The sequence below is a fragment of the Pelodiscus sinensis genome, chromosome 6, assembly GCF_049634645.1.
Source record: "Pelodiscus sinensis isolate JC-2024 chromosome 6, ASM4963464v1, whole genome shotgun sequence".
NCBI classification, from domain to species: domain Eukaryota; kingdom Metazoa; phylum Chordata; order Testudines; family Trionychidae; genus Pelodiscus; species Pelodiscus sinensis.
Window position 1 is genome coordinate 672,836 of NC_134716.1, and position 26,268 is coordinate 699,103.

Here is a 26,268-nt window from a genome sequence, read left to right on the forward strand (position 1 = left end):
CACCCAGAGCCCGGCCACGCCCTGTTCTTGCTCACTAGAGCGCTCAGAGAATTCAGAAAATCGACTCCTTTTATAATTAACATGAACCTGCCCTTTCCCAGAACTCTAGTTCCAACACCGCCTGAGGGGCTGTTCCCATTGCCCCTTAGCGAAGCTGCCAGCTGCCCCCCATCCCTCTCTGCATGGCCAGGCATATGCACACGCACCAACACGTGCACCGACACGCACAGACACACGCATGCGCACATTGCCCACGAGCCTGCCCTCACCCTGGCGTCTCTTCTCCCGCAGGCTGGCGGGCGCTGTCCCAGGCGGGGAAGGGGGAGCCCTGCGTCCTGAAGCGGCCGAGGGGCTGCCCGGCCAGACAGGCCGGCGGGGAGGCGCCCGGGAAGGGGAAGGAGAAGGCGCTGAAGCACGTGCGGAGCCTGAGGAAGAGGAGGTCTTTCCTACAGACGGACTACACCTCGCAGGTCACCTTCCCGCTGGCTCCCGCCTGCGCCCGGCAGAGCGCCCCTCCTCCACCCTGCTCCGAACGGGGGCGCCCGCTGCCCGCCCTCTCGCCCGCTCCGGCACCGGGCTCCTGGGGCGCCAGCGGGGACTCCGCGTGGCTGGAAGCCAGCCCCTCTGCCCAGCTCGGGCCTCAGGGCCAAGCCCCTTCCTCTGCCCCAATGGACACGGGGCCGGGCGCGGGGGCACCCACGTGCCCAAAGGCCTCGCTCGCCCCTTCCCATTCAGCCCCCCCTCTCCCGGAGGCCCGAGGGGCGGAGGGGGGGTTGCACCTGCCGGAGAACAGCCCCCGCGCCCTGGGCTCTGCATGTGAACAGGACAGTGGCTGGGCCCGGCCCGAAGCGGCCTGCCACGCAGGAACCACGGGAGCCCCGCGCCACGCTGGGGCTGCCTGGGACGGTGCCAGGGGCTGGCCTCGCCCGCTGGCGGAAGCTGAGGAGGGGGGCCTGACCCACCCGGCGCCGCAAGCGCAGCCGATACCCCCGCGGGCCACGGAGGCCCTGGCAGCCCACCAGGCGCTGGAGACGCCTGCGCAGGGGGGCGCGGAGAGGCCCGCTGGTGCTGAGCCCCTGCGTTCCCCAGACGGGTGCTCCAGGGCCGAGCCGCCGCCCCAGGCCACAGACTCGGAGCCGGGCCCTCTGCCCGCGGCTGCTAAGGGAGGCAGATGGGAACAGCTTGCCACCGCCGGCCCCACCGGCCCCACCGGCCGTGCAGCGACGCCAGGAGCCGACGTGGCCCCCGGAGAGGGCGCCGGCAAGCACTGCAGTGAAGAGCCCTTGGGGAGAGTGGGCAAGAAACCCCCCCTGGGCTTCTACGGTGCCACTGAGCTGCTCTCCGACCCCCCGGGCGCAGCGGGAATACTCACTCGCCTCTCCTGGCTGTCTGGCCCCAGGACGCACCCCGGCCAGCCGGCGGGCGGAGCCACCTCCCCGTCGCACAGCGCCCCGCCGTGGGACAGCCATCGCCCCCCAGCTGCTCCCGAAGTGCGCACCCCGCCGGGGCTGCCTGGCGCTCGGCACGCCGAGGGGGAACCCGGACCGGGTGCGCCAGGTGTGGACAGGCGCCAGGGCCAGCCCCGGCCCACGCTGCCTCTTCTCCCAGAGGAGGCCGCAGAGCAAAGGCAGGGCTGCCTCTTCAACGCCCCCCCAGGGCCGCCTCCGCCTGCCCCCGAAGATGCTGGGGACGCCTCGGCTCACGGCCAGGGGAGCCTCGGGGCAGATCCGTCGCTGTCCAGAGCCGCCCCGCTGGCCACAAGGTGCAACACAGCTCACCCTTCGGGGGGGACCCTCGCCCCCCCCGCCGGCATGGACACGTGCGGCTGCCAGCTGGCGTACACCAGCTGCTTCCCCGGGCTCGCCAGTGAGCTGGAGCCGGAGAGCGTGGATTCCGCACTCAGCACTTCCTCCCGGCCCCTGACTACCCCGCCGGCCGCCAGGAGCCGGTCCTTCCCCGGCCCGCCCGCGCCCCGGGCCCTGGACGAGAGTCACGGTGCGGGAGAGCACGGCCCGCAGCCAGACCCCCCCGCAGAAGCGCTGGGCCAGCTGAACGAGGATGCGGGGACATCCCCCCCGGGCTCTCCCCCGTTCCTGGCGGGCGTGGCCGAGCTGCAGGCCGTGGTGAGGCGGTTCTCGGGAGCCCGAGCGCAGCACCCTCCCGCCGCGTGCGCAGAACACTGCTCCGCACACAAGCACGTACTCTGCGCCGAGGCCCGCACGCTGATGGCCCGCTGCCAGAAGGTGCTCCAGCCGGCCGGCCCAGCAGAGCTGCACGAGACCTGGCAGGCCCTCCTGCGGCTGACGGCACGCTGCTCCCAGTTCACCGCCTGCGGGCTGTGCGCCAGCCGCCACCAGGAGCTCGCCCTCAATCTGCAGGACGTGCTTGGCACCTACCACCAGTTTGCCCACGCTGCTCTCCAGGCCAAGGGGAAGGGCCGTCAGGACGTGAGCGCGACCCTGCTCGCACGCCAGGGCACGGCCCTCAGCGCGGCCGTGTTCTGTCTCACCCGGCGGTTCTGGGCGGCGCCGGCGCCGTGATGCCCGCTGTGCCGCTAGGCCGACTGCCGCTCGTGTAGCCTCCGCTGCTGTATCACCCGCTCACCCAATAAAACCTCCTGCAGAGTCGTTCCGCAGCCGGCCTCACGCCGCCAGGCAGGGTCGCCTGGAGCCTCGGCCGCCCTGGGCGCTCACACGAGGGCTCTCCAGTCCCTCGGGGATCAGGCGGGAGGAGGTGGGTCCCCACCCTGTTTGGAGGACAATGCTCCAGTGCAGAGCACCGTCTGGGGCGGGGTTCCCCGGGGCTCCGGTCTGGGGCGGGGGGTTCCCCCGGGTAGCGCGAGTGGCTTCCCAACTCATTTCCTTGGCAGGCACTGCAAACAGACACCCCAGGAGATCTGCCTGCTCCAGCCCAGAGGCTCGGGGGGCTGGCAGAGCTGCCACGGAAGCGGGTTCGCAGGGTCCAGCCCCAGAGCCTGCAGCGCGCCGTGGGGCCAGGGCACAGGAAGGCCTCAGCCCCAGGGCCTGCAGCGCGCCGTGGGGCCAGGGCACAGGAAGGCCTCAGCCCCAGCCCTGGCGGCACAAGGCAGTGCCAGGGCGCGACTGCCCCGCCGCTCCCAGCTCAGCTGACACCGCTGCGCCCCCGGGTGCACTGCAGCAGCATGTGTACCTGGCCGCCCCCTCGCCCACTGCTGGGGCCACACTGCAGCACCCTCACTTGCCTGTGCAGAGAGCCAGGCAGAGGCCAGCTAGCGCTCATACAGTGCACAAGCCACCCCCCCGGCCTTCCCAGCCCCCACTGGCCTGAGCATCAGCCCCCTACCTCTACTCGTCCCCCCAATTCAAGTGGGCAGGTGGCCACAGGCGAGTGAGCTAACCCACTCCCACCGCTGTGCACTGGGCACTCTGACGCGGAGCCTCTGCTCCTGGAGACCACCCCGGCAGCACCCCCCTCAGCTTGCGGCAGGGGGCTGGGGAGGGTGGGGTGAGTTGGGGGCATCGCCCTGCAAGCACGGGTTCCACCCCGGCACACCCCAGCTGTTCCTGGGGGCAGGCGGGGCGACTCCTCTCCGACAGCATTCACGAACCAGCGAGCGGCAGACGGGTGCAGCCGCACAGGCGCAGTTTACTGAGCGCGCGGTGTTGTACGGGTGAAGGCGAGTCCCCGGCACCAGCTACCGGGTGTGACTGACTCCCGCCGGCCCGCACTGCTTCCTTGTGGGTACCTTCGGGAGCCATGGCCACCGCCCCCCGGGGACGGCTAGGGCACGTCCCCAGCACCAGCAAGCGGCAGTGCCCAGCGACACGCCCTGGCTCCCAGCAGCACTCCGCTGAGGAAGGGAGGGACCGAGCCAGAGTTCTTCTGTCCACGGGCTCAGCGACAGCAGAGGACAGAGCCCTGGCCCAGGCTGCCAAGCGCTCAGGTAGCCGGTTCCCGGAGCACGTAGCCCTTTCCTGGGGGGACTGCGGCTTTCAGCGCCTCTGGCCAGCTCCGGGTGGCACAGTAAGTCACCAGGGCATCACAGACTGTCAAAGAGAGGGACCACGCTCAGCCATGCCACGGCGTAGCATCCACGGCAGGCAACCCAGGGGTCACGGATGGGTAGTGAAAGGTCAGTGGCATTCGGCACGTGTGACCTCCGCACAAGCCACCACAGGCCGGCCGGCCACAGCCTCCCGGAGGAGCAGCGCCGCCCAGGGCCTCTCCCGTCGCTGCCGAGGCCGGCTCTCCTAACGCTGCCCTTCTGCTTCTGTAACGCTAAGGGGGGCGCCTCGTGCTTACAGGCTGGGGCCAGCTTTTCACCCGGTGCAGAACGGCTGCATGCCGGGGGCAAGAGGCAGCCCCCGTTAGGAGCTGCCGAGAGCGGGCGCAGTGGGGCGGGGGGGAGGTTCAGGCCTTGTTTGAGAGCCCGGGTGCTCCGCTTTGAGGGGAGTTCCTGCATCGACTGCTCAGAGCATCTCAGGCCAGATACGTGCAGACACTGGCCACCGGCCTGTGGTCCCCTCCTCCCACCCCCAGGCAGCACGTGGGATGCACCTCCTCGCGAGCCTTTCCTCGCCCTCACACCCACCGCTACGGAGAGCATGGGGGGCGGTTCCCGACGCTGCAGCCCCACTTCCCGTGCTCCGGCTGCGAGGCGGGAAAACTCCCCCCGTGGTCCCTGTGCAGCAGGAGACGCGCTGCAGCCCCTCCACAGGCGCGCTCCCCAAGCCGGACCCTGCCGGTGACGACCCCCCCGGGAGCCCTACCTTGGTTGATGGCCAAGGTCTCCGAGTGGTAGTTCCTGGCGTTGGCGTTCCGCACCATGTACTCGGCGATGGGCAGCCGGGCCGTCTGCAAGGCGTGGCCCTGGGCCTGCTGCAAGCTCCGCTCCTGCCAGGCGCAGTCCAGCGTCACCCCCTTGCCCAGGCCCAGGCTGGGAGACCCGCAGAGCCCGCCTGCTGCCTCCCTCCAGTCCCGGCGAGCTGCCAGCCCAGATCAGACCCGGGGCAGGGCCAGAACAGGAGATCAAGCGATGCCTCCCGTCGCCCCCTCCCATCCTCTGGCAGAGGCCAGGGACCCCAGCCCTGCCCACCAAGTAGCCGTGTGCCCCTAAACGGGACAAGTGTTGAATTTCTGAGCCACTGATGCGGAGAGCCGGACGGCAGTGCCCGCGCCGTGGAGAAGGCGACACGCCTGCCAGCAGTGGGGCTCTGCCAGGGCGGGCGGGTGGGGCCTTGGGGTCTGGACGCGCCGGGCGCAGCTCCCCGCCGGCACTCACCTTCTGAATGGTTTCATCCACAAGCCCGCCGAGGACGTACACCTTGTGGGGGTCCACGTCCCGCAGCGCTAGAAAGGGAGCAGAGCGCACGCGTGCCAGGCCGGCCACAGGGGCAGTGTGTGCTCCAGCCCCCGCGCTCTCCCTGCGCCAGCTGGCCCCACAGAGCCCCCGGCGCTGGGGTCACACCCTGGCGGTTACCAAGGAAATGGCCGTGACACGGGCAGCTGCCTGCGTCTGCAGAGAGCCTGAGGCCACTGCTCGGGTGGGCTGAAAACCGAAACGTCTGGGCGCAAATTGCACCGGCAGCACCGTAACTCTGTCACTGCCGAGCATTTGACACAGCGTGTGCCCCCCGTGCCCAAGGCCCCAGCTGTGCCTAACAGCTTCTCCCACCCGCGTTCCCCGGCTCAGGGGAGCCACAAGCGATTATTCCCCAACAGCCGCCCTGGGGACGCTCCAGCGCCTGTCTTACCTGCATGGTTCATTCCGTGAGCCCCTTTATTTCAAGGTCGCTCTGACACCGCCACCCAATCTCCCGCCTACTCCGCGGAGTTCTGCCGAGTGCAGGGTCTCGCCACGCAGCAGAGGGACCGCCCGTGTAAACCCCCAACTCCGCTGATCTTAATGGGCCTTCGGCACCTAAGTACCTTCACGGATTTGGGGCCAACCCTTGATTCGTTGCTGGGACGTCTGGAGCTCTGCACCTGACCCAGGCGGAGACCAGCTGTCCCCATCGGTACGGCAGCGGCCTGACACGCTTTAAGAAACCCCTTCAAACCCATCCTGGGTTGGTTGTTCTTTAAAACCAATTCCAGGTTTTAACGCCGCGAGTTCCCTCCCGCCGGGCTCCCCCGCCAGCCAAAGGACTCACCGTTCTCCGAGTCAGGAGTGAGGTAGACAATCCTCTCCACAGGAAACAGGTCAAGGTAACTTTCTGGAGTGGTGTCCATCTGAAACAGACAGACAGCACCGCTAGCTAGCCGCCACTGGCCTCGCCACACACAGCGGGTCAGTTCGTACGGCTTCTGGCCATTCAGACCCACAAGAGTAAGCGCTTTTCGGGACAAACTGAGACACGTTCCACGCCTGGCTACGCCGTCGGTAGTTTTCAAGTTTGGTTCCATTCCTTCCTGAGCAAAATGAGTTCCCATGTACGGAAGGGCAGAGCTCAGGCAGACCCCTATCTAACTGCACTGCCTCTGCGGAGAATTCGAGGCTCAGCCAGGCTCAGCCGCCGCAGAGTCATGCGTCCGTCCCCGCTAACTCCCCACTTTGTGACTGTGACTGGCTGGAACAGAGCCGAGTATTCTCCAGAGGCCAGAGCCCCAGTGCCAGGTACGGGACAACGCGCAAGCCAGAGAGACGGGCCCTGCCTCAAAGAGCTTGACGGGCCTGGCTCATTCCTCGGGCTTTCTCCAACGGAGAGGCCAGCTGGGGAAAATTGGAGTTTCAGCCCCACCGATCGCCTAGTAAGGCAAGCCACATGGGCCAAAATTTCCCAGGTGCCAGGTTTGAAGACAGGGTTACACAGGTTAACTAGGGGCACAGTTTGGCCTACAAAGCCTTAATTGCGGCAAGAGCGAGTGTCGTTTGCGTGGCAGCACGTTAAAAAGTCTGCGACTGCACTGCTACGGCTCACAGCAGCACCACGACGCGCCGTGTCCACGGGGCCAGTAGCCACGGGCGCGGCAGCGACTCGCACAACACTCACCAGGTAGCCGGAAAAGCCATCGTTCATCCGGACGCACTCCTGGTAAATGGGGCTGCCGATCACAAAGCCAGTCAGGCAGATCCAAAACGGCTTCCCGGCCCTCTTGTTGGAGCCGTACAGCCTCCTTATCTGAGCAGCCAGGCGGCTGGTTTCCTGCCGAGAGAGAACAAGCACCCTCACGCAGACCCCTCCGGCCCAGAGCACCGCTCCCACCGCGGCCCGGCCGGAGGAGGCTGCTGAGCGCCTCCCTTATGCAGAGGAGCAGGCAGGTGTTTCAAAGGCCGGTCGTGAGGGACGAGGGAGACCCGGGTGGGGCAGGGGTGGGAGGGGGCGCTGGGACTCTGCTCTGCCCCCGTTTGCACCCTGTGCGCTGCGTTTCGGGAGACAGTGGCCCTAGAGGAGCCGGGGCGCGGGTACAAAGCAGGCCGGGGGAGGAGGGACAGTCGGATCCCCCCAGGGAACAAAGCAGCAACTACACGGGAGCAGAGCGCGGTGCCTCGTGGGCTGTCCCACGGAACGGCCTTTGCTTTACTGCAGCCCCTGGCACTCGGAGATGCTGCCGGACCAGCCAGCACCCAGACGCCATGCGCTCTGCTCTGGGTTACTTAAAAGGAAGCACATGGGGTCTGCAGCGGGCAAGCTCCACAGCGGAAACCAAGAACCACCACCTTGCAATAATGGACGCATGGAAATGGAGCGCTCTTCCCCGCCAGGCCCTGTCCCGCAATGGGGACCCGCTGGTGCGGAGCCGTGCAGTGGTGCGGGTCCAGCGCTCGTGCGGCACCCAGCTGATTGGCAGAGCTCCCCCAGCCAGCAGCGTGTTTCTACGGGTGGTGCACAGCTGCACATCGCTCAGTGCACGGAACAGAATTTATTCCACACGCGGAGGGGAAAGTCTAGCGGGACCGTTGTGCGGGTCTCTGCTAAATACTTTCCACCGGCGTCCAGGCGACTCCAGAGCCGTGCGGGTGCCCAGGCTGGGAGAGCCCCCTCCCCTGGAAGCTCGCGAGTGGCGGGGGGAGCGGAGCGGCGCGTACCTTCTTCGTCATGCGGCTGCTCATGCTCAGGTCGATGCACAGCCGAGGGGCTGCCTCTTTGGCCGCCAGAAGCCGCTCCCTGGCGGTGGCTTTCAAAACGCGCTTGCTCTGGTGGGGAGTAGCCCCTGGAAGGCAGAGGGACGCGGGGAAGAGGGAATTCAAATCGCTGTAGGACTGCGTTACATCTCGGGGCCCGGCCTTCTTACTGGGCCCTTGGAGCCAGGGCCGGACAGACAGGCAACACATCCCTGCCACATCCCCAACCTCTGATATTTCTGTGTTTGGGTTCCCCGCCCCCTCAGGCTCCTTGTGCCCCCCAACCCCTCTGGTGGTGTGGGGGGGAGGGTCTCATGGGTCACTCTGGGGGGGCAACATCCCCTGGTGAGGTGTTAGCTGTTTAACCAGTAACTTACTGTAGCTGCTTTTTATATCCCTAAAAAAAACCACCCAAGCTGGCCTACTCTTGCAATGCACGCTGCATCCACAGCACGATGCCACACGCTGCCGCTTTGCCCTGCAGCGGAGACAAGGCCACGAGGAGAAACGAGATCTGCAGCTGCTCACCAGCCTCCCCGTTTTCAGTTTGCTTGTACCTTTATCTTCCGCAGGCTTAGCTTTTCTCCTCTCTTTCTCCTGTTTCCTCTTCTTCTTCTTCGCCATCACGATTCTCTCCCAGTGCCGCTGTTTCCTCAAAACGTTCCTCTTTTAATACCAAGAGAGCAAAAGGATCTAAGAAGCTCACACAGAACCAAAGAGTTCCAGGGGCCCACTTGCCCGGTTGGTTCTAAAAAACAGAGCCAAGTCTGAGTCCATTTTGGGGAAAGGATGCCAAGTCTTCAGCCGCAGCTTTGCGCACCCATAGCCCTGAGCGTGGGCACGTGAGCTGAGCAGATCTCTAGTGGCCCAGCGTGTGCACACAACTTTAGTGTTTGCTTGCCCAAAATCACGGGGCCCAAGCGAGACGGAGGCACCGCTAGACAGCTGGGCCTGAACAATCAGACCTAGCTGTGGGTTTGAACACAGGATTGCTCTGAAAAGCAAGCGTGGTTTTACACCTACTCCAGCAGCAGCCAAGGAAGCAATGCCGCCACTCAGGCCTGATTGGCTTTCGGCAACTCGCCGACTTCCAGGCTGCAAGATCAAGCCTCTAAAAATACCTTCTTCTCCCAAGCTTCCCCGAGAGACCGTTCTTGGCTACAGCTAGCTCTGCCATGCCTTTACCAAAGGGGCTGTGCGAATAAACCCTCTGGTCCCACTGGAGGGGAACGTTTGACCCCCCGCTCGGGCGCAATGCGCGGAACATTGCTAGTTAGAGTCGATACTTTGAACAGATCCCGCATGGAGCTCGGCCTTGGGCCTGCCACTGGGTCTGGACGGGCAGTGCGCTGTGGGCGTGCAAGCCTCCTGGCTGCCCGTGCGGCCCCAGCGCGGCCTCCCCTGGCACCGTACGTACCGAGCACCACCTCTCGCTCCCCGCAGGACACGGCTGCGGGCTGTCCCAGCCCACGTCAATCTGCAGCAGCCGGAGAGTCTCACACAGGCTTTCCCGGTCTCCTCCATCCTCCGGCTGGGCGACCTCGCCTTCCCACTGTCCGCCCGCTCCCGCGGCAGGGCTGCGCTGCGCCATCGCCATGCTGCGCCAGGGGCTCACGCTGCGTGGAAGGGGAAGGTCATGGCAGTCTAATGGAGACACTGCATTTAACCCAATACAGCCACCCTTCCTGGCCCAATCCACGCCCCCAGTGGAGGGGGAGAAAATCAAGCGGCTTTTCCACTGCCACCTTCCTCCAGAGCTTCTACTGGGGACAGCAGCTTTGGCCTGGCCCCGGGAGCCTGCCGGGAAAACTGCAACAGGGCAAGGAGCTGCAACCCAGCCACTCTCAGGGGCCCCTCAATGGGGATGTTGTAGGAACTTTGAGCCAACAGGGGACTCCCGGCCCGGAGCACACAGACCCTGGAGCAAATGGGGTCCCATTCCTCTGTAAGCCCTGCTAGCGGAAAGTGCAGGCGGTGGCATACGCAGCCCGGAGCAGGGAAGAACGCAAGAAGCAGGTCTGTACACTTCCCGACGGAGGAGCCTGCGGGGCCCCCAGCAGCGTGCGACAGTCCCAAGGGAGAGGCAGGCAGGCTGCAGCAGGAGGGGGCTGCTGGGACGCAGGTGTCGGGGGCGTTTCTCTTTGGAGGAGGGTGGCAGGCTGGACATCCCGCGATCCCGAGGGACAAATGTGCAGCACAAACAACCCGTCCCTGCTACCGCCGCTTCGCCTATGTGCATGACAAGGCACAAATGGGGTTAAAAATAAAGTCCTGGCTTTTGGAGCCCAAAGATGTGCAAAGTGGCCTGGCCCTTCCTGGGGAGGGTGCTGGTGCGTGGCCGCCCCGCGCGGAGGCATTCGGTGCCGTGTGGCTGTCCGGCGGGCCAGTGACAGGGAAGAGACGACGGCTTGACTCTCGGTCTCCATTCGGGCATGGGGCAGGCCTGCGCCCCCCTGGGGAAGGGCTGTGTCTGTGTAGCGCCAACTCTCCCCTGCCCCCAGAGCAGAGCCCCCGCTCGCCCAGCTCCCCTCGAAAGTGCTGGGCCAGACACAGCTACCAAACTAGCCGCTTCTGCCGCAGTGGCCACGGCTGCCACCCCGGGCCACCCCCCTGGGGCTCGCCTACCGCTAAGCTTTGCAATCGGGCATGCTCGTCTGGCCAGGGCCGAGTCCTGGGACGGGCTGTAACCACTAGGCGCTGCTGCCGCGCGAGCGCCCGCAGATCCTCAGCCCTCCCTTCTCCGTGACTCGCCGGGGTCCGAGCTTGCGCTCGACTCACCTGCTTTAAATCCGGAGTCACGCCGCCGCCGCGGGGGTTCACACGGGCACGGAATCCGCAACAGCCTCCATCCCCCCAGCTGTTACAGTGTAGCGGAGCGTCCGGCCACGTGGGGGCGCCCAGCCCGGCGGCTCACGGCCTCCGCTCAGCCAGCTGCATGCTGGGAGGTGTAGTCCTCGCACTCTGCAAGGGCAGGGAGAGCAGCTCGTGCTCCCTGCTGGCCTCCGTGCCTGGACCGCGCGGCCCGAGCGCTTGTGCCTCGCATGCTCCTTGCATAGCTCATCGCCTTGCTTTCTCTGTTTAGTCCCAGTCTCCTGCACGCCCCCTCCAGCCCCTCTTCACAGCGGCCCACAGTTGGGCCAAACTTTCCCAGCTGGACGGGAACTTTCCCTGTTTCCCGCCACCTGCGGACAGAGCGTGGGCCGCGGCCGCGGGAGGGTTCCCGCACTTCCCGGGGTGAGGGGCATACGCTGTTGAGCCCACATACACCCCCACGCGGCTGTTTCGCCGAGAAGCTCTAGCGCCGTGTTTCTCAACCTTTTTTATAAAGTACCCCTTTAAAAACATTCTAAGTACCCCCAGGACCTACAGTTTTCTCACACACACATTTTCTACCATTGCAACACATTTCTTTAAACAACTTAATCGTGGCCAGGTGGGTGATGAACTTTCTGGGTGTAAAAAGTACAAAAATAATAAAGCGCTGTAAAACTTAAAACAAGCATTCAGTTTTCTCCACATTTCAGTTGTGTTGACGTACCCCAGGGGCGGCCCGTCCATAGAGGCGAACTAGGCGGCCACCTAGGGCGCCAAGTTAAACGGGGCGCCAAATGGCGGAATATCATTGAGGGGTTTGGCGGTGGGGGCGCCGATTGCATGGTTCACCTAGGGCGCCAGTTGCTGGCAGCTAGTCTAGGGCCGGCCCTGCGTGCCCCCCAGACTTCTCTCAAGTACCCCTAAGGGTCCTCATCCCACTGGTTAAGAAACACTGATCTAGTCTGGAGCGCAGGCTTGGAATCTGGCAGGCACTTTTGGCTTCGGGTCATGGACATGCTGTTTGTTGTCACTATGGAAATCCACCCAGGTTTGACCACAGTGGTCACTTCTGAAAATGCTTGCAGTTGACACGCTTGGCAGGGACTTGTGCAAGCACAGCAGCTCATTGTTCAGAGATCCCGTCTGGGCTGAACATGCCATCGCCACAGAACCGCCTCCGGCATCCAGCCGACATGCCAGCCGGCCAAAGCAACTGGGCACGTTCCATCCTGGGCATGCAGGGGCTGAGTGGACTTACCCTGTGACAACATGGGCACAACTCAATTGTGATGTTTCCGTCTAACCTCAGTGTTCTTCGGACAGAGCACGTCTGGCATGTGAAACTATTTCTAATGTGTATTATGGTGGGTTATAGAGACTTCAGTTGAGCTAAGGACCTCATTGCACTAGATATTATGCAAACACGTTGTCAGATTGTCTATGCCACTGAAGAGCCTACAGGCTAAGGGGACAAAACAAAAGCGGCAATATTACCCCCATTTTACAGATGGGGAAACTGAGGCCCAGAGCCACTAGGGACTCGATATAGCGTGCCCCCTCTATAGGGAAGCCTGGAAATGAGTCTAAGGCAGGCTCCATTAATGTGGACACACTGCCTCGACTTATTGCCCCAGGTAGCACTGGAAAGTAATTAGTCTGAATGACTCTGGGGGTGGTTATTTCGAAATAGCAGCACCGGAGCATCCACATGACGGCTATTGCAAAAGAACTAGTTCAAAATAAGTGTTATTGCCCGAGGAAAGCAGGAGGACAGAGTTTGAAATAAGCAGCCTCTTATTTCGAAATAGCAGGCTTGGTCGTGTGGACGCTCTGTTTACACATTCGACCCATGGGGGGTTATTTCGAAAGAACGCCCTCGTGAACGACTAGACCACGGGCGCTGACTGACGCGCTACCCAACTGGTTGGCGCGCTTTGAGCTAGTCCTGTTCCAAAGAGGAGCAGATGTGCTGTGTCGTTGCCCGCACAGGAGGGCCACCCCTGCCATTCGACAGTGAGTACGCTGGCGGCAGACGGAGGCTAAGTGACAAGACAGTTACCCTCCCAGAGGTGCACCTGGCTGATTCCCACCTAATCCCAGTCTGCAGATCGGGTACCACTAAGCACAGCGATGGGCAACCTAGGCTAGCGAATGGGCCGCATGAGTGGCCTCCTTCATCTCAGGGGCCACAACATTGCTGGAACCAAGACGGTCTCCCTGGCTAGGGCGGTTCTGCTCCCTGCCTTTGCGTCCCTAGAACGTGGGGGCGGTGCCGACGGGGCCGCGGCAGCGGAGGGAGCGCCCGGCTCCCACAGCCAGTATGGCGTGCGATCAGTCTGCCCTCGCCTCACCGGCCCTGGCTCTACGTGTATGTCACCTTTGTAATACTGGGAGGAAAACCTGCATGGCCAGAAACCAGGGAACCCTGGCAACCCTGTGGGTGAGCAAAGGTAACACAACGTCTCGGGGCCACACGTATAACCCTGAGGGGCTGCCCGTGGCCTGTGGCTTGCTGGCATGCACGGAGGGCAGCACAGCTGTTCTACACCTTGCCACGCACTGCGTCATGACATCAGGGTTCCTCCTTGGTCATCAGCCAGTTCCTGGTTGTTTGGTCACAGCGTAGTCCTGTTTCTGAAATGCAGCTACGGTCGCTCAGCGGACCCTCACGGCCATGCATTCCTGGGCCACGCAGCAAGCGCCGGGGGCAATAGGACGGTCCACTGAGGGACAGCCAGCAAGAGGGGAGAGGCCAGTCACTGTATTCCTGGCTCCTTGGCGGGTCTGGGCCCAAGTTCGTTCCGCCTGCCCTTTCTGTACATGGGAACAGCCGCGCAGCACTGCTCTAGCGTGTTTGACTAAGATAAAAGCCTGCGGGTCACAGCACATTCTCTTTGATGTCCATAACACGCAAAACAGTCATTGCCCATTAACCCAAAAGCTCGTTAACGTAAACCTGCCTCACAAACGGGCGTCCCAGGGGTTATACCAAAGCTCCAGCTGGATCTGAAGGGCGTGTGGCCCAGACTGGATGTAACAGGCCTCGCTCAGTGTCAACAGATGCCCCCTGGGTGTTTTCTCTCTAGAGGGCTGGAAATGAGGCATCTAGAGTTGTGTGTGCCAGGGATCGTCAGGGTTTCTCAGGGGACTTTGGGGGAATTCACCCAAAATATTGGCTGGGCTTGGCTTCTCTCTCAGCTGTTGTGAGAGCCCCGGCCCAGTGACCCCTTCGGCCTGACACCGCAGCCCTGCTCAGTCGGCCGGCGCAGGCAGGGACCCGCTCGCTTCTTCCTCTCCACATTGCAGTGGGCAGTGACCTGCACCTGCCTGGGCCCAGCTACCGGCAGCTGCTGGCTTGGGGATCGGCAGGCGGCAGGGCGCTGGCCCGGGGCGGGCGGGCGGGCGGGGCAGGGAACAGGGCGCTGGCCCGGGAGGGGGACGCTAGGGGGCTACTCCTGGCTCTGGCTCTCGGCTGACCCCAGGCGAGGCTCCGTGCCTCAGTTTCCCCCGGGGCCCGGAGGCGGCTGCAGCAGCGCAGCGGGGCCCCGTGGCAGGCTGTGCCTCCGCCGGGGGCGGGGCGGGGCGGGGCGGGGCGGCCCCAGCAGCCGCTGCCTGCAGCCAGGACAGCCGCCGCCCGCCAGCGCCATGAAGGGGCCGCTCCTGAGCCTGCTGCGGCCGTGCCGCGCCCCGGTAAGAGCCCCCCGCCGCCCGCCTGCTGGAAGACCCTGCCGGGACAGACCCCCCGCCTGGGAGACCCCCCCGCCTGGGCAGATCCCCTTCCCCCCCCCCCCCGCCTGGGCAGATCCCCTTCCCCCCCCCCCCGCCTGGGCAGATCCCCTTCCCCCCCCGCCTGGGCAGATCCGCACCCGCCCGCTGACCCTGCCGGGACTGACCCCCTGCCTGGGAGACCCCCCCCCCCCGCCTGGGTAGATCCCCTTCCCCCCCGCCTGGGCAGATCCGCACCCGCCCGCTGACCCTGCCGGGACAGACCCCCTGCCTGGGAGACCCCCCCCCCCCCCCCGCCTGGGTAGATCCCCTTCCCCCCCGCCTGGGCAGATCCGCACCCGCCCGCTGACCCTGCCGGGACAGATCCCCTGCCTGGGAGACCCCCCCGCCTGGATAGATCTGTCCCCCCCCACGTCCTGCCTGGGTAGATCTCCCCCCCCTTGCCCTGCGGGGGCAGACCCCCCCTGCTGCCAGGACGCGGCCGGGCTCGGAGCGCTGGTTCGCAACGAACGTGTTACCCCTGCCTGCTCCCGGGCAGCCCTGCTCGCAGCTGAGCTGTGGGCGGGGGGCTGTGCTGAGCGATTGGGCAGCTGGCGCTCCCTGCCGGCCTAGATTCTCGGGGGGCCCGAGGTTGCAGGGGGCTGTGGGCCTGCAGCCCCAGAGCATCCTTTCCCAGCCAAAGGAGCCGGCTGCTCAGGGCTGAGAGAGCCACAGGCAGGGCCTGGCGCCCGGCTCGCAGGGGGTGTCCCGTGGGACTCACACCGTGCCTGCCCTCGGGCCTGGCCCCCATCAGCCGGCCACGGCCACGGGGTCTCGCAAGAGCCAGCCCTGTCTGCCTGCGCTGTGCTGGAACGGCTGCTGTGCCTGCTCTCCAGGCTCGCTGCCGGGCACGGCTGGGCTGGGCTTTCCGGCGAGCCCTGGCCAGCTGCTAGGCCAGCCCCTCTGCTTTGGCCTGGCCAGCGTGCCTGGGAGCTCTGGCAGAGCCCATGCGCCTGGAGGCCTGCCCGCCCTGGGGCCCACAGTGCCGAGCGAGCGCAGCGAAGGGCTCTTGCCCCCAGCCCGGCTGCACGGGGGCGGGGAGGGGAGTGCGGCTAACCCAGGTCGTGCTAACACCAGTCTCAGTCTGCCCATGTCATGCCACGGGTGGGTCCTTAGAGACCGATGTGTGGCATCCCACAAGTTACTGCTCCCCGCCCCCGGCAATGGATGCCACCCCCACGCCAGGCTGCCCCCTCAGGGACCTCTTCCTCTCCAGGGACTTCAGCAGTGAGGAAGGTGGGAGGGGCTGCTACAGCCTCCCCAGAGGGCAGTGGGAAGGAAGGAGCAGAAAGAGCCCATGAGCACAGGCAGCCTCCTTCCCAGGTCCTGCAGGAAGGGTGCTGAGGCCACAGAGCTGCTGGCCGGCAGGCCCTGTCCCGCAGCGGGGTACAGAAACACGCCTTCCCCATGCAGGGGTGTGGCTCGGTGCTGTGCAGTGGCGAGGTCTGCAGGAAGCAGGAGGGGCGTTTTGTAGTCCTTGGACACTGGCCAGGAAGGGGAACACGGCTGTCCTTTGAGTGGCTGTTGTTTAGGGAAGCGATCTGTCTAAGCGATGGTGCTCGGCAAAGTCTGGGGCAAAAGATCTGAACTTCTCCGAGTTGGATTCCCGGTTCCCCCCTTGTGGCTGTGACCTTGGGTTTCCCTAGAAAAAGTCTGGACCTGCGGGAGCGCTTTCGGGAGGGCCCTCGTCAGGTTTCTGAATACGGTGATGGGCGAGTTTCAGCAACAGGTGCCTGCAGGACACCTGTCAGTGAGCTGGGCCCATTTTCTCCTCTTGGACAGCTACATGTTTTCCATAGTCAAAGGGTGTCTTAATAACATCTCGTAACTGGCTCCCATGCCTCCGCTCCTGCAGACACATACGCAGGTACCCGACTCATGGAACGAATTCCCCTGAGGTCAGAGAGCAACATCCCTGCTCCGAGGCGCTTGAACGTGGGGCGTGAGGCTGCAGCCATGTCTGAAGTAATACCAACCGCCAGTGTCCATGCTTTCTGCTGGTAGCACCTGGCTGCAGCCCCACTGTCGCTGGTGGAAGCGCTTACTGGCTTGGCCCCAGGACGTCACGTTGGTTAGTTTGGGTTGGTTCCGTAAGATGAAACATTTGAAGGCAAATTCAGTTACAGATGTAAGTGATTAAAACAAAAGTTAGGGAATGACCCAGCTTGCTAGCCATTTGCTCTCCCTTGTTTGCTCTTTCCTCTGAGAGAAGCACACAAAACTCTGGGGAACAAAGGGCAAATTTGTTTTACTGGTGAACTGTCGCTTCCTTTCACTTAGGACAAGTCAATGATGTTGCTTAGATTTTTAGCTCTTCTGATTTTGTAATTTTCCCTTTAGACTGAGCAGTTAGACCCACACCTCTTAGTCCTCTTGCCTCAGAAGCGCTTGCTCATTCTGTGGTTTAAATATACGCGCCATTGGACTTTGTCTTTTGTGAAAATATGCATGTTTGGCTGGCTACGGTATTTGTCCAGCAAGGACACGACGGCAGATATTGTTGGAATAATTTCTCTGACCTCTTTTGCCATTTACGTATACTGTGGTGTCTTTAAATCACTGAGGCTATGTCTACACTGCACGCTTATTTCAAAATAAGCTATTCCAAAGTAGTTATTCCGATGTAGCTTATCTCGAAATAGCGCATCTACACTGCAGGGAAGCCTCAAAATGAGTCCGAGGTCGGCTTCCCTAATGTAGACATGTTAACTCCAGGGGGAATAACTTAGAACGGCCCTGGTGAGGGGCTATTTCAAAATAGCAGCAGTGGAGCGTCTCCACAGGCCCTGGTGAGTGGAGCATCTCCACAGGCCTGCTTTCGAAATAGCTATTTCAGAAGAGGTGTTATTCCTCGCAGAATGAGGTTCACGGCCGTCGGAATAGCTGTCCGCTATTTCGGAATTATTTTGGAATAACAGAATGGCTGTGCAGAACCTCGCATGGTTATTTCAGGAGAACGGTGCAGTGTCGGCGCACCCTTAGAGAGTGGCTGCAAATTGCACATCAGGACCGGGCGGCCAGGGAGAGATGTTTCACCGTTTCAAGCAATTCAGGCAGGCGTCTTTCCCCAGCAATGAGTGGCAATTTGCCTTGCAGCTGCGTTGTGCCGGGTGCTGTGCAAACAGGGCAGCAAGAGAGCTCAGGCACTTACAACCTAAGCCATGGAATCTCCACGCACCCGTTGTGGTCAGGTGACAGCCAGAGCATTTCCACAAGATCACACAAGTGACTCTGCGTTATGCCCTGGTTAGGCTGCAGGTGTGTGGATGAAAACACGTTTCTGGGAGAAGGCAGGAAGAGGGAACATGGCAAGAAGAAGGGTGATCTAAATTTGGTTCCAAGCTCTGCCACTGACTTACTGCCTGACCACAGCCAACTTTCTTGCTCCTCCGTGCCTCAGTTTCCCTGTCTGAGGAATGGGGTAATGATACTGCTAACCCCCGTTCAGAGGTACAGCTGAAGAGTGCTGCATAACAGCTAGGCATGTTGGGCACGGCTTCCAAAAGCGTCGCTGCAGCCTGGTGCTGGTCCAGTGATGGCGGAGTTGTGACGTACGGGAAGTGACCCGTCCAGAACTAAACCCATGCCATGGGGTAGGAATTGGTCTGAGCAATTCAGTGCCGCTCCGGCTTCCACAACTCATGGTACTTTAGAAGTTGGTGCCGCTTGACTGAGATTCGGGAGGGATTTTGTTAAAAATCCGAGTGCAGGATTCTGGACAATCTGTTGCTCCGAGCAATGCATCTAGAAATAACTCTGCTTTTCCCTGGGGGCCTGTGAAGCGCCGCACACTGGCTGTGTCATAGGCACAGGTGGGGACAGCTCACTGATTTTCTGACACTGATGTACATCTCAACGCCAGGCCGGGGCCAGTATCTGAACCCCGGACAGCTGCCATCGGCAGAAGAGATGTTATGCCCTTCGCCAGAGCAGAGGGTGGTGTGTGTGTGCTGGGGCCCTCTGTTGAAACCATTCTTTCTGGTTCATTGCAGTATGTTTTCTTGCCCGGTGCTGCGTTCGTTCCCAGAAACAGTGCCGTGACTGTAAGAGGACACCTCTTGGAAGCAGAGCCGGTGAAGATGACAGATAAGCATTTTCATGGCAACAGGATTGCAAAAATGCCAGCAGTCCCAGCTGAGATCAGGGCCCCATTGTGCTATGAGTTCTACAAGCCTCATGAGAGACAGTCCTTGCCATGAGGTGCCTTACAGTCTAATTGAGGTGGAAGGGGAAACTGAGGCACCAAGGGAGTCCCAGACAATCATACAGCAGGTCAGTGGCAGAGCCAGGGACAGAAGCCAGGTCATCTGAGCCAGTGCCCTGCACACTAGACCCTGGCCGTGTAGGTTGTCAGGATGAAACGTGATCCAGCAATGAATTCTGGGGCAGTATCAGAGCCGCTAGGCCGGGCAACGTGCTGACCGGCTAAGCTGTAACTTCTGGCTACCTCCCAGAACAGGGAGCTAATAACCATCCTGCTGCATCTCTCCCTCTCGCTTTAGCCTCGGCTGCTCCCTGTGTCCGGGAGCCTGTGGGGAAGGGTGCACGCGGCAGCCGCAAGCCGTGCATACGGGGTGCAGGTGGGGAATGCCACGAGGCCACTGGGGCGCTACCCAGTCCCCAAGAAGAAAGACCTGCCGTACGACATCGTGGAGCTCATGGAAGAAGTAGAGATGAAGGTAAGAGGAGTCTGCTGAGAAGACCCTTCCCCAGAGAGCACAACCCGGCCTGAGTTTGGCAAACTCTGGATCTGGGGTCTCGCTTTGCCCGTATCCTGCTGTGCATTTCATGGGCATGGCTCCCGGCACCCATGGAGTTCTCTGGAGTCCACCCCAGGGACCAGCTGGCCGGATCAGACCATAGGTGATGCGTGGTCGTCCTTGGGAGCTGCCCCACCTCATTGTGCCCCAGCCAAAATGTGAATGGCTAAATAGGGTGCCCCCCTGGGTGGGCCTCCCTGCACCCCCTCCTCTGGATCAGGCCCTTTGTTAGAAATACTGGGTGGTTTGGCATCATCCCTATTCGCCTCCTTTGTTCCGGTAGCCTCTAGCTCAGAGGGGCAGCAAGCACCAGGCCCCTTTGTACCCCCACCAGGCCGGGGGTGCCTCAGGCCCCCCTCCCTGGAAGAGATGTAACGTCTGCACTCCTGCCTGGCCAGCCCCGAGCTGGCCAAGGCCTCCTCCTTTTATCCCCCCATTCTGGGCCTGGCATGAGCTGCAGGCGGCCGGGTCCACAGGCTCTCCTCAGTCCTCCAGTGTGGAGCACATCCCTGTCTCATTAACCCCTTCACTGCCAGCTCCGTCATGTGGACTGCCCGCCCGTGGGCTCTCTGTGGTAGGGTGGCAGCCACTGACAGCTCTTTTCATTCCCCCTTGGACAGAGTGGATTCTTGCCCAATGTGTTCAGCGTGATGGCTCATCGGCCTGCGGAGTTCCGCGCGTTCTTCGCGTACTACAACGCCATCATGAACAAAGAGAGAGGTACGCGCCGTGGGGCCTTGAAACTGTAGGACCAGAGTGGCTCAAACGTGGCACTTGGCGCTGAGTTCTGCATGTCGGAAGCCCCAGCCAGCCCCCTCTTCCCCTAGCGTTACAGCCAGCAGAGACTACGAGCCCCAGCGTGCAATGGGAATCCACGCTCGTATGCTGGTCCACGTAAGAACTTTCTGTGTCTGCTGCTGCTGCCGGCGCAGATAATATTTTAGCCCTGACAGTCCTTGGTTCAGAACCGACTGTAGCAAGCAGGGCTGCTCTCCATTCTGCTTTGTGGATTTCTAAGCCAGCAAAGTTCTCCATATCCCGGGCGAGTAGTAAGAATGGGATATGCTTTTTGCAGCAGTCCCTGGAAGCAGGAGGGCTGCAGGCTACCCTGGAGTGTTTCTGGGATGAAAATCAAGCCTGTGCCTGTGGTCCCGAGTGGTACTGAAGGGGCGTCTTGACAAAGTGCGCTGTGCCAGTGTTCATACACAACTGCTTCAATCGCACGGAAATCTTTAGACAACATTGTGTTACGAACGTTTCTGCATTTCTCCCAGATTTTCAATAGAGGAGAAATTTTCATAAAATCCGAATCTCTTAAGACCTCTTGAAAATTTGACCCAAACTCAATTGGCTTGAAAAACTGACCCAATCCCTGTTAACTAGAGGCAGATCTAGAAGAGTGAGGTTTTCAGAGCTGGAGGTACCATGAAGGTACAAGAACAGTGCCCGATGTGTGACCACATGCTTTGGTGGGTGCTGCATCTCCTACCTGCTCTTTGCTTAAACCTTAAGGCGTGGCGGATTTAGTAGGTGCCTGATAAGCTTGAGCTCTGCTCTCTCCTGTTACGCCCCTCCCCCCACCATTCTAAACGAATCTTTATTTTTCTCTCTTCTCCACCTTCCACTCCTGAGTCTCCTATCAGCAGCTCCAGTGTCTACTGTAAAAAAAAAATCGCAAAAAGTTTCCTTTTTCCAGAGTCTCTTGTTCTCTATTCACTGTAGAGCTTCTGCTGAGAGCCTTATCCTGAGCCGCCCACCCACTATTAGCTTAAAAGAAACTGACCCTGTAGCCTTACACCTCCCTTGCGTGTGACAGTAGCCAGCAGCTTGCTGTGTGAAATTGACATGATTTTCCTCAGTGTGGCAGCTGCCTACAGAATTCTGAAAGCAGTAGTGAAAATGAAACTGACCAGAGTTTTATTTCATTCCACTGGGGCTCGGGAAGCTAGGCAGCAGAAGTAGGCTCAGGAACACAGCTGTCTTCCCAGCCATAAGGGCAAAACAGTTAATTTAATTAAAAAATGAAATGCTGCAAAATTGTTGGCTTTTCTAGAGACCCTAACAGCGTGAGATATTACATCTATAAATCCCTAGGTTTATATTTAACTCTACCACAGCTCAAGTCACATTCTTAGGACGACTTTGGAGGGCGATGGGCTTCGGTCTGCCCATGGGATTCTAACGCCTACCAGCTACGACTGAGGAAGTCACACTCTCAGGACGCTTGGTCCATGTGAGTGGCCTGTCCTGATGGTAATAAAACATAATCTCACACCCACCGACTTGATGAGAGCTGCATTATTTCTATTTTGTCTTCTGCGCAAAAGCGAACCTCCTCAAGCCCCTTGACTAATAGGCCCTGCAACATCACATTGCCTAAAAGGACAAAATTCAAACCGACAATTAAGGGTTCAAGAGTCAAGTAACAAGATTCAAAATTATGAAGCATTTGGCTCAGAAATAGGCACAGAAAAGTACTGACTAAGGACCTGTAGACTGCAAATATTTAGGTATGTGAGTATTTTCACGTATGCGATAGGACTAATTAGGGATTGTCGGTAGGACTGATAGCAGTTCCACTAACGACTTACATGAGTAAAACTACTTTTGTTTGAAAGCGAGGGCTCTGATTATCTGTGGATCAAAAGTGAAGTCCTTACCCTATCAACATTTAAATAGGAACTTTGCCAAAGCAAAGACTGCAGGATTCAGCCTGCTATCTATTAAGTCACCGGCACAACTGTAGTGGTCGTGCACAGGTGCTGGAGGTAGGGAAGCCGGAGGTGCAGCAGCACCGTCATAGACAAGTTTGGTTCGATGGCTCTCAGCACCCCTACCGTACAGACTGCCAGCGCTACTGTAGTCACAACGGGTCTCTGCTCTCCTATGTATCCTCTTGCAGGCTTCGCTGCTTGCCAACCAATGACTGCAGCATCTGTTATTTCTCAGTACCATTGATCTGTGTGCACGTTTTTGCAATAAAATGAGAAGCTTCCATAAGAAATCCCCCTTAGATTATTTATGTTCCTTCCATAGGAGGACTCAGCAAGGCAGACAAAGAACTTATTGTTGTGGCTACAAGCATTGTTAACAGATGTCCCTACTGTGTAATTGCACACGGTGCTTTACATCGGATATATTCTAAAAAGCCAGCTTTGGCTGATCAGGTTAGTGGGAGTGCTTGTTTGTTTGAAACGCTGTAATGAACATATCGGAACAAAAGGGCATACTCTGTGCCTGCTTCGTAGGCCGTCTGGAGATGGGGGGAAATCGTTAAAATAACTTTTAATTATTCTTTTCCTGACTGCTGCCGCTGGCTAAGGTTCCAATCTACAATCTGCTCCATGCAGCTAGACTCCACCGGGGCGGTGTGAGATGCGGTTTGCAGGATCGGGACCAATACAATAGCTCTCGTTCTCACGCTAGTCGATTGGTTTCTCCACCCGTGGCTGGGTTATCCTCTTTGAACAGCCAGCATAATAGGCTAGTGCAGAATTTCGTAGAAAGCTTTCGGGGGGGCTGTTTAATCCATCCCTGACGCTGGAGCACTCCTCAGATCGATAGTTGCACACTTTATTTGCACTCACTCTTTTAGTGGCAGAGAGGTGAGAAAATTGCTTACTGAGGATCAAACCCGGATGACCTCCCGCAGCCCAGCTTAACAGGCTGCGTGCATGGCATCTCTGGTGGGGTTCAGCGGAAGCGAAATCCTCTTCCGATTCCCACCCTGTGGCGGGGTTTCCCTCAGACCATTTGTGTAGGAAATGGCCAATCACATCACCAACTGGCTCCCAGCTCTGCTCTGGAAAGCCCGGCTAGAAAGTCAGCTGTGCTTGGCCCCTCTGCATAGCCTCAGGGGCGTATCCTTTCTTCCCATACGCGTAGCAGTACGGTCACAGTCCCAATGCATCTGGGGCCTGCCAGACTCAGAGGGAGGCAGTGAATTTGAAAGACAAGAGACACTTCTTTGCTACAGCAGCAAGGAGCAGGTCACGCAGAAATTGACCAGCCCAGCTGCCAAGAGAGAAGTCTCCATTCTGTTAGAACGCCACTTGGTGCTGGAACGGAGGGGTGGGGAGCAATGCCACATTTGCACTGCCCTTCAGATGTGCCGAGCGACCCCCAGCTTCCACTGACTAACAGAAATGTAAAGAGTATCAAAGGATACTGTAGTGTGATCAGACTGTGGCAGGGGTACCTACTCAGCACAGGGCTGGGAGAGGGTGGTTAGCCCCATGCTATAGACTCAGAAAGTCACGCTCCTTCAACCCAGCTGAGCTAGCTCCAACTTGAACTACTGTCTAAGAGGGAGCAGCTCAGTCAGGATGGGTGGCAACTGATGTGTGTTCCTTGCTGAGGGGCCCTGAGTTGGTTGGCTCCTACCCCTTCTTCCTAGGCAATGAGATGGTAGAGACAGGTGACAAACTGAACTGTCATTTTGGATTTACATACTTTGACTCACCTGTTCATGTAGTTTACCTGCTTTAACCTCTCATTAACGCGTTGCTTTTCTTAGCTAATAAACCTTTAGTTAGTTTACTAGAGAATTGGCTGCCAGTGTTCTTTGGTGAGAGATCCAGAGTATCAAACGGATCTGGGATAAGTGACTGATCTTTGGGGATGGGGAGTAACCTACTGCGACATGAGTTTTGGTTTACATAACCTTTTATCACAAAGTCTAGTTTGTCTGGGTGGCATGATAGATTGGATAGCTGTCACCGTGGCATAGTGATCCAGGAGTGTGTATTTGTTATTGGGATGGTGAAAGCTAATGAGACTATACTACCGTTTTGGGGCGTGAGCCCTGCTTTCTGAGTGTCTGACTTGAGATCGGAGAGGCTCACAACTGTGGATGCCAGACCGTGTGACAATAGCCTGGATGAATAAAAAGTTGTTAAGTTTTTGACTCAACTGCATTGTTGTATAGGGCTCTGAATACTTTTCTCAGTAGTTCTTCCCCCTCTTTCTCACAGGTAGTTGTGAACTGGAAACTGGCTGAGCTAAGTGCTCGGGAGCAGGCAATGCTGGAGTTTGCTGTTGCAGTCAGTCACGCTGATAACATAACCGAAGAGCACTTCCAGAAGCTAGCAGCGCAGGGTTTTGACCGTGAAGATGCCTGGGATATAGGCATGATTGCCTCCTTTTTTGCCATGTCTAATCGTATAGCTCACTTTACTGACCTGCGTCCAAATGAAGAATTCTACACCATGGGCAGAATACCTCGGGACAAAGAAAAGGCAGAAACTCCATAATGCTGCCCACAGTTTTGTGAGGACATATCAAACACTTAATGCTGTGGCTAACATTGCTCGTTACCGAATATATATAAAAGGCAGAAGCTAATAGCAGATTGTTACCGGAAGAGATCAGATGGGGAAATGGCTTACACTTTCCTCCAGCATGCAGAAAGCTAGAAAGGGCTTGCAGCCGTAGGCCAGTTATAACACGTTTAGTTCCTAAAATAGCTTCAAGGTCAAAACTTTTTGTTTTAAAACTTGTTTAGGCTGCAATAAAGTGGCTAGGTAACATACTGTGATTTATAAACAAGCTGCATAGCAACTTTTTCATCACATCTGTTACATTAGAGTGTAAGGACCAGATGAGCTTTTGTATATATTGCACCATTGTCAAATGGGGGAGGACTGTAATACATTTCTCATGGCACTTTTGCTAATTATCCGACATTAATGTATAAGGGTTGGGGAGAAGGGAATGTTCCCTTTCTCAGCCTTATTAATGACTTATTTGATCCTGCAATAAAGGCATAATACTGCTGTGCTGTAATAGCACAATCATTCTATCATATCCCACAGATTTCAATGGGAAGTCTTGCATAGTTTCATTTGGGAGTTAGATCAGCCCTTAATGGGGAGGGGGGGGGGAGAGTTTTTATTTAAGCCCAGGCACCATGCCAGCAATAACAGGCCTGTAGAAAATCACTGGCAGGAAAGTGTTTTTTCTTGGGGTTGCTCAGATGAAGAAATGCACTTCACAACTGCTGTTGGGATGACTGGTGACGGAATCAAGTGTTTGTAGGCATGCTTGCAGTGTTGCCAACTCTCGCTGTTTTATCAAAGGTCTTGTGATAAATGGAGAATTTTGTAACTCCTTAGCTGCTGTTGTCAGGGGATTTGTGTGAGAATCTGAGATTCCATTCTTTGAAAAAGAGAACTTCTAGCTCTCAGAGATACAAATAAAAGCTTGAAAGCATGACTCGTGTACCCACAATGCTTAAAACTAGCTAACAAAGAACACCCACCGTTTATAAAATGTTGTCAAATCTCTCGATTTTAAGTTTTGAATGTTTTAGGGCCTGGCCTATGACTTTAACACTTTCATTTGGCCACATTGCAACTAACTGTATCTAGTTTTTTTCCTCACAACTTTTCTAAAATGTCTGTTCTGTAAATGGATCGTGGACAATCTCCATTCAGTCTCCAGTAGCTAAGAAACATGATTTTCTTGCTTGAGTTGTTTTCATGTCTGTGAAATGCAATTCTTTCCTTTGTGTGTGTTTTGAAACTAAATGTAAAGTGAAGGTCCTTGACTCAGCTTTTAATCACATTGGTAAAAAAAATTATATATATATATATCCCTTTTTTGAAAAGTTGGACTGTGAAATGTGATCTTTTCTCCTTTGTAGGAGACTCTGAAAAAGCCACCCATTTTAATGATTAAAAGGGTTGTGACTGAGAAGCTGAGGGCTGTTTGCAAAATACATGGAAGCCAGTGGGTGCCTTTCAGCTGACTTCAGTGGGCTTTGAACTAGATTTCTGAAGAGTAGAGCCTAGGATCTGTTGCTGATTGGGAACCAGTCCAAGTAATTGAGGGGAGGAATAGCAGAGAGAGGAATCTTCCCACTGAGTTATGGGTCAGGAATGAGGC

At 58.7% G+C, this 26,268-nt stretch overlaps 3 protein-coding genes across 5 annotated transcripts in view; 2 read left to right on the plus strand and 1 right to left on the minus strand.

Moving 5' to 3' along the window:
* Window positions 1-3,165, plus strand: part of FRMPD1 (FERM and PDZ domain containing 1) — a 42,748-nt gene extending 39,583 nt beyond the window's left edge. For both annotated transcript variants that reach the window (XM_075931231.1, XM_075931232.1), the window contains exon 16: window positions 292-3,165. In XM_075931231.1, coding sequence (XP_075787346.1) covers window positions 292-2,540 — 2,249 coding nt within the window. In that variant the 3' untranslated portion in view covers window positions 2,541-3,165. The remainder of the gene's footprint in view (window positions 1-291) is intronic.
* A 433-nt stretch (window positions 3,166-3,598) lies between these two features.
* TRMT10B (tRNA methyltransferase 10B) lies at window positions 3,599-10,979 on the minus strand. 2 transcript variants are annotated; one of them, XM_075931233.1, is made up of 9 exons: window positions 10,823-10,979; window positions 9,462-9,660; window positions 8,602-8,710; window positions 8,009-8,133; window positions 6,972-7,124; window positions 6,132-6,210; window positions 5,261-5,328; window positions 4,749-4,872; window positions 3,599-4,025 (listed from the first exon to the last, which is right to left on the minus strand). In XM_075931233.1, exons 2-9 carry the CDS (start codon window positions 9,639-9,641, stop codon window positions 3,919-3,921), a joined length of 945 nt encoding a protein of 314 aa, XP_075787348.1. In that variant the 5' UTR covers window positions 9,642-9,660; window positions 10,823-10,979; the 3' UTR covers window positions 3,599-3,918. The 2 variants fall into 2 exon arrangements, with proteins under 2 accessions (XP_075787348.1, XP_075787349.1); XM_075931234.1 differs by lacking the exon at window positions 10,823-10,979 and having other exon boundaries at window positions 8,602-8,792; window positions 9,462-9,605.
* A 3,413-nt stretch (window positions 10,980-14,392) lies between these two features.
* Window positions 14,393-25,596, plus strand: LOC112545671 (uncharacterized). The gene is made up of 5 exons (XM_075931235.1): window positions 14,393-14,548; window positions 19,126-19,302; window positions 20,004-20,103; window positions 22,420-22,550; window positions 24,357-25,596. Exons 1-5 carry the CDS (start codon window positions 14,504-14,506, stop codon window positions 24,633-24,635), a joined length of 732 nt encoding a protein of 243 aa, XP_075787350.1. The 5' UTR covers window positions 14,393-14,503; the 3' UTR covers window positions 24,636-25,596.
* Window positions 25,597-26,268: the final 672 nt, after the last annotated feature.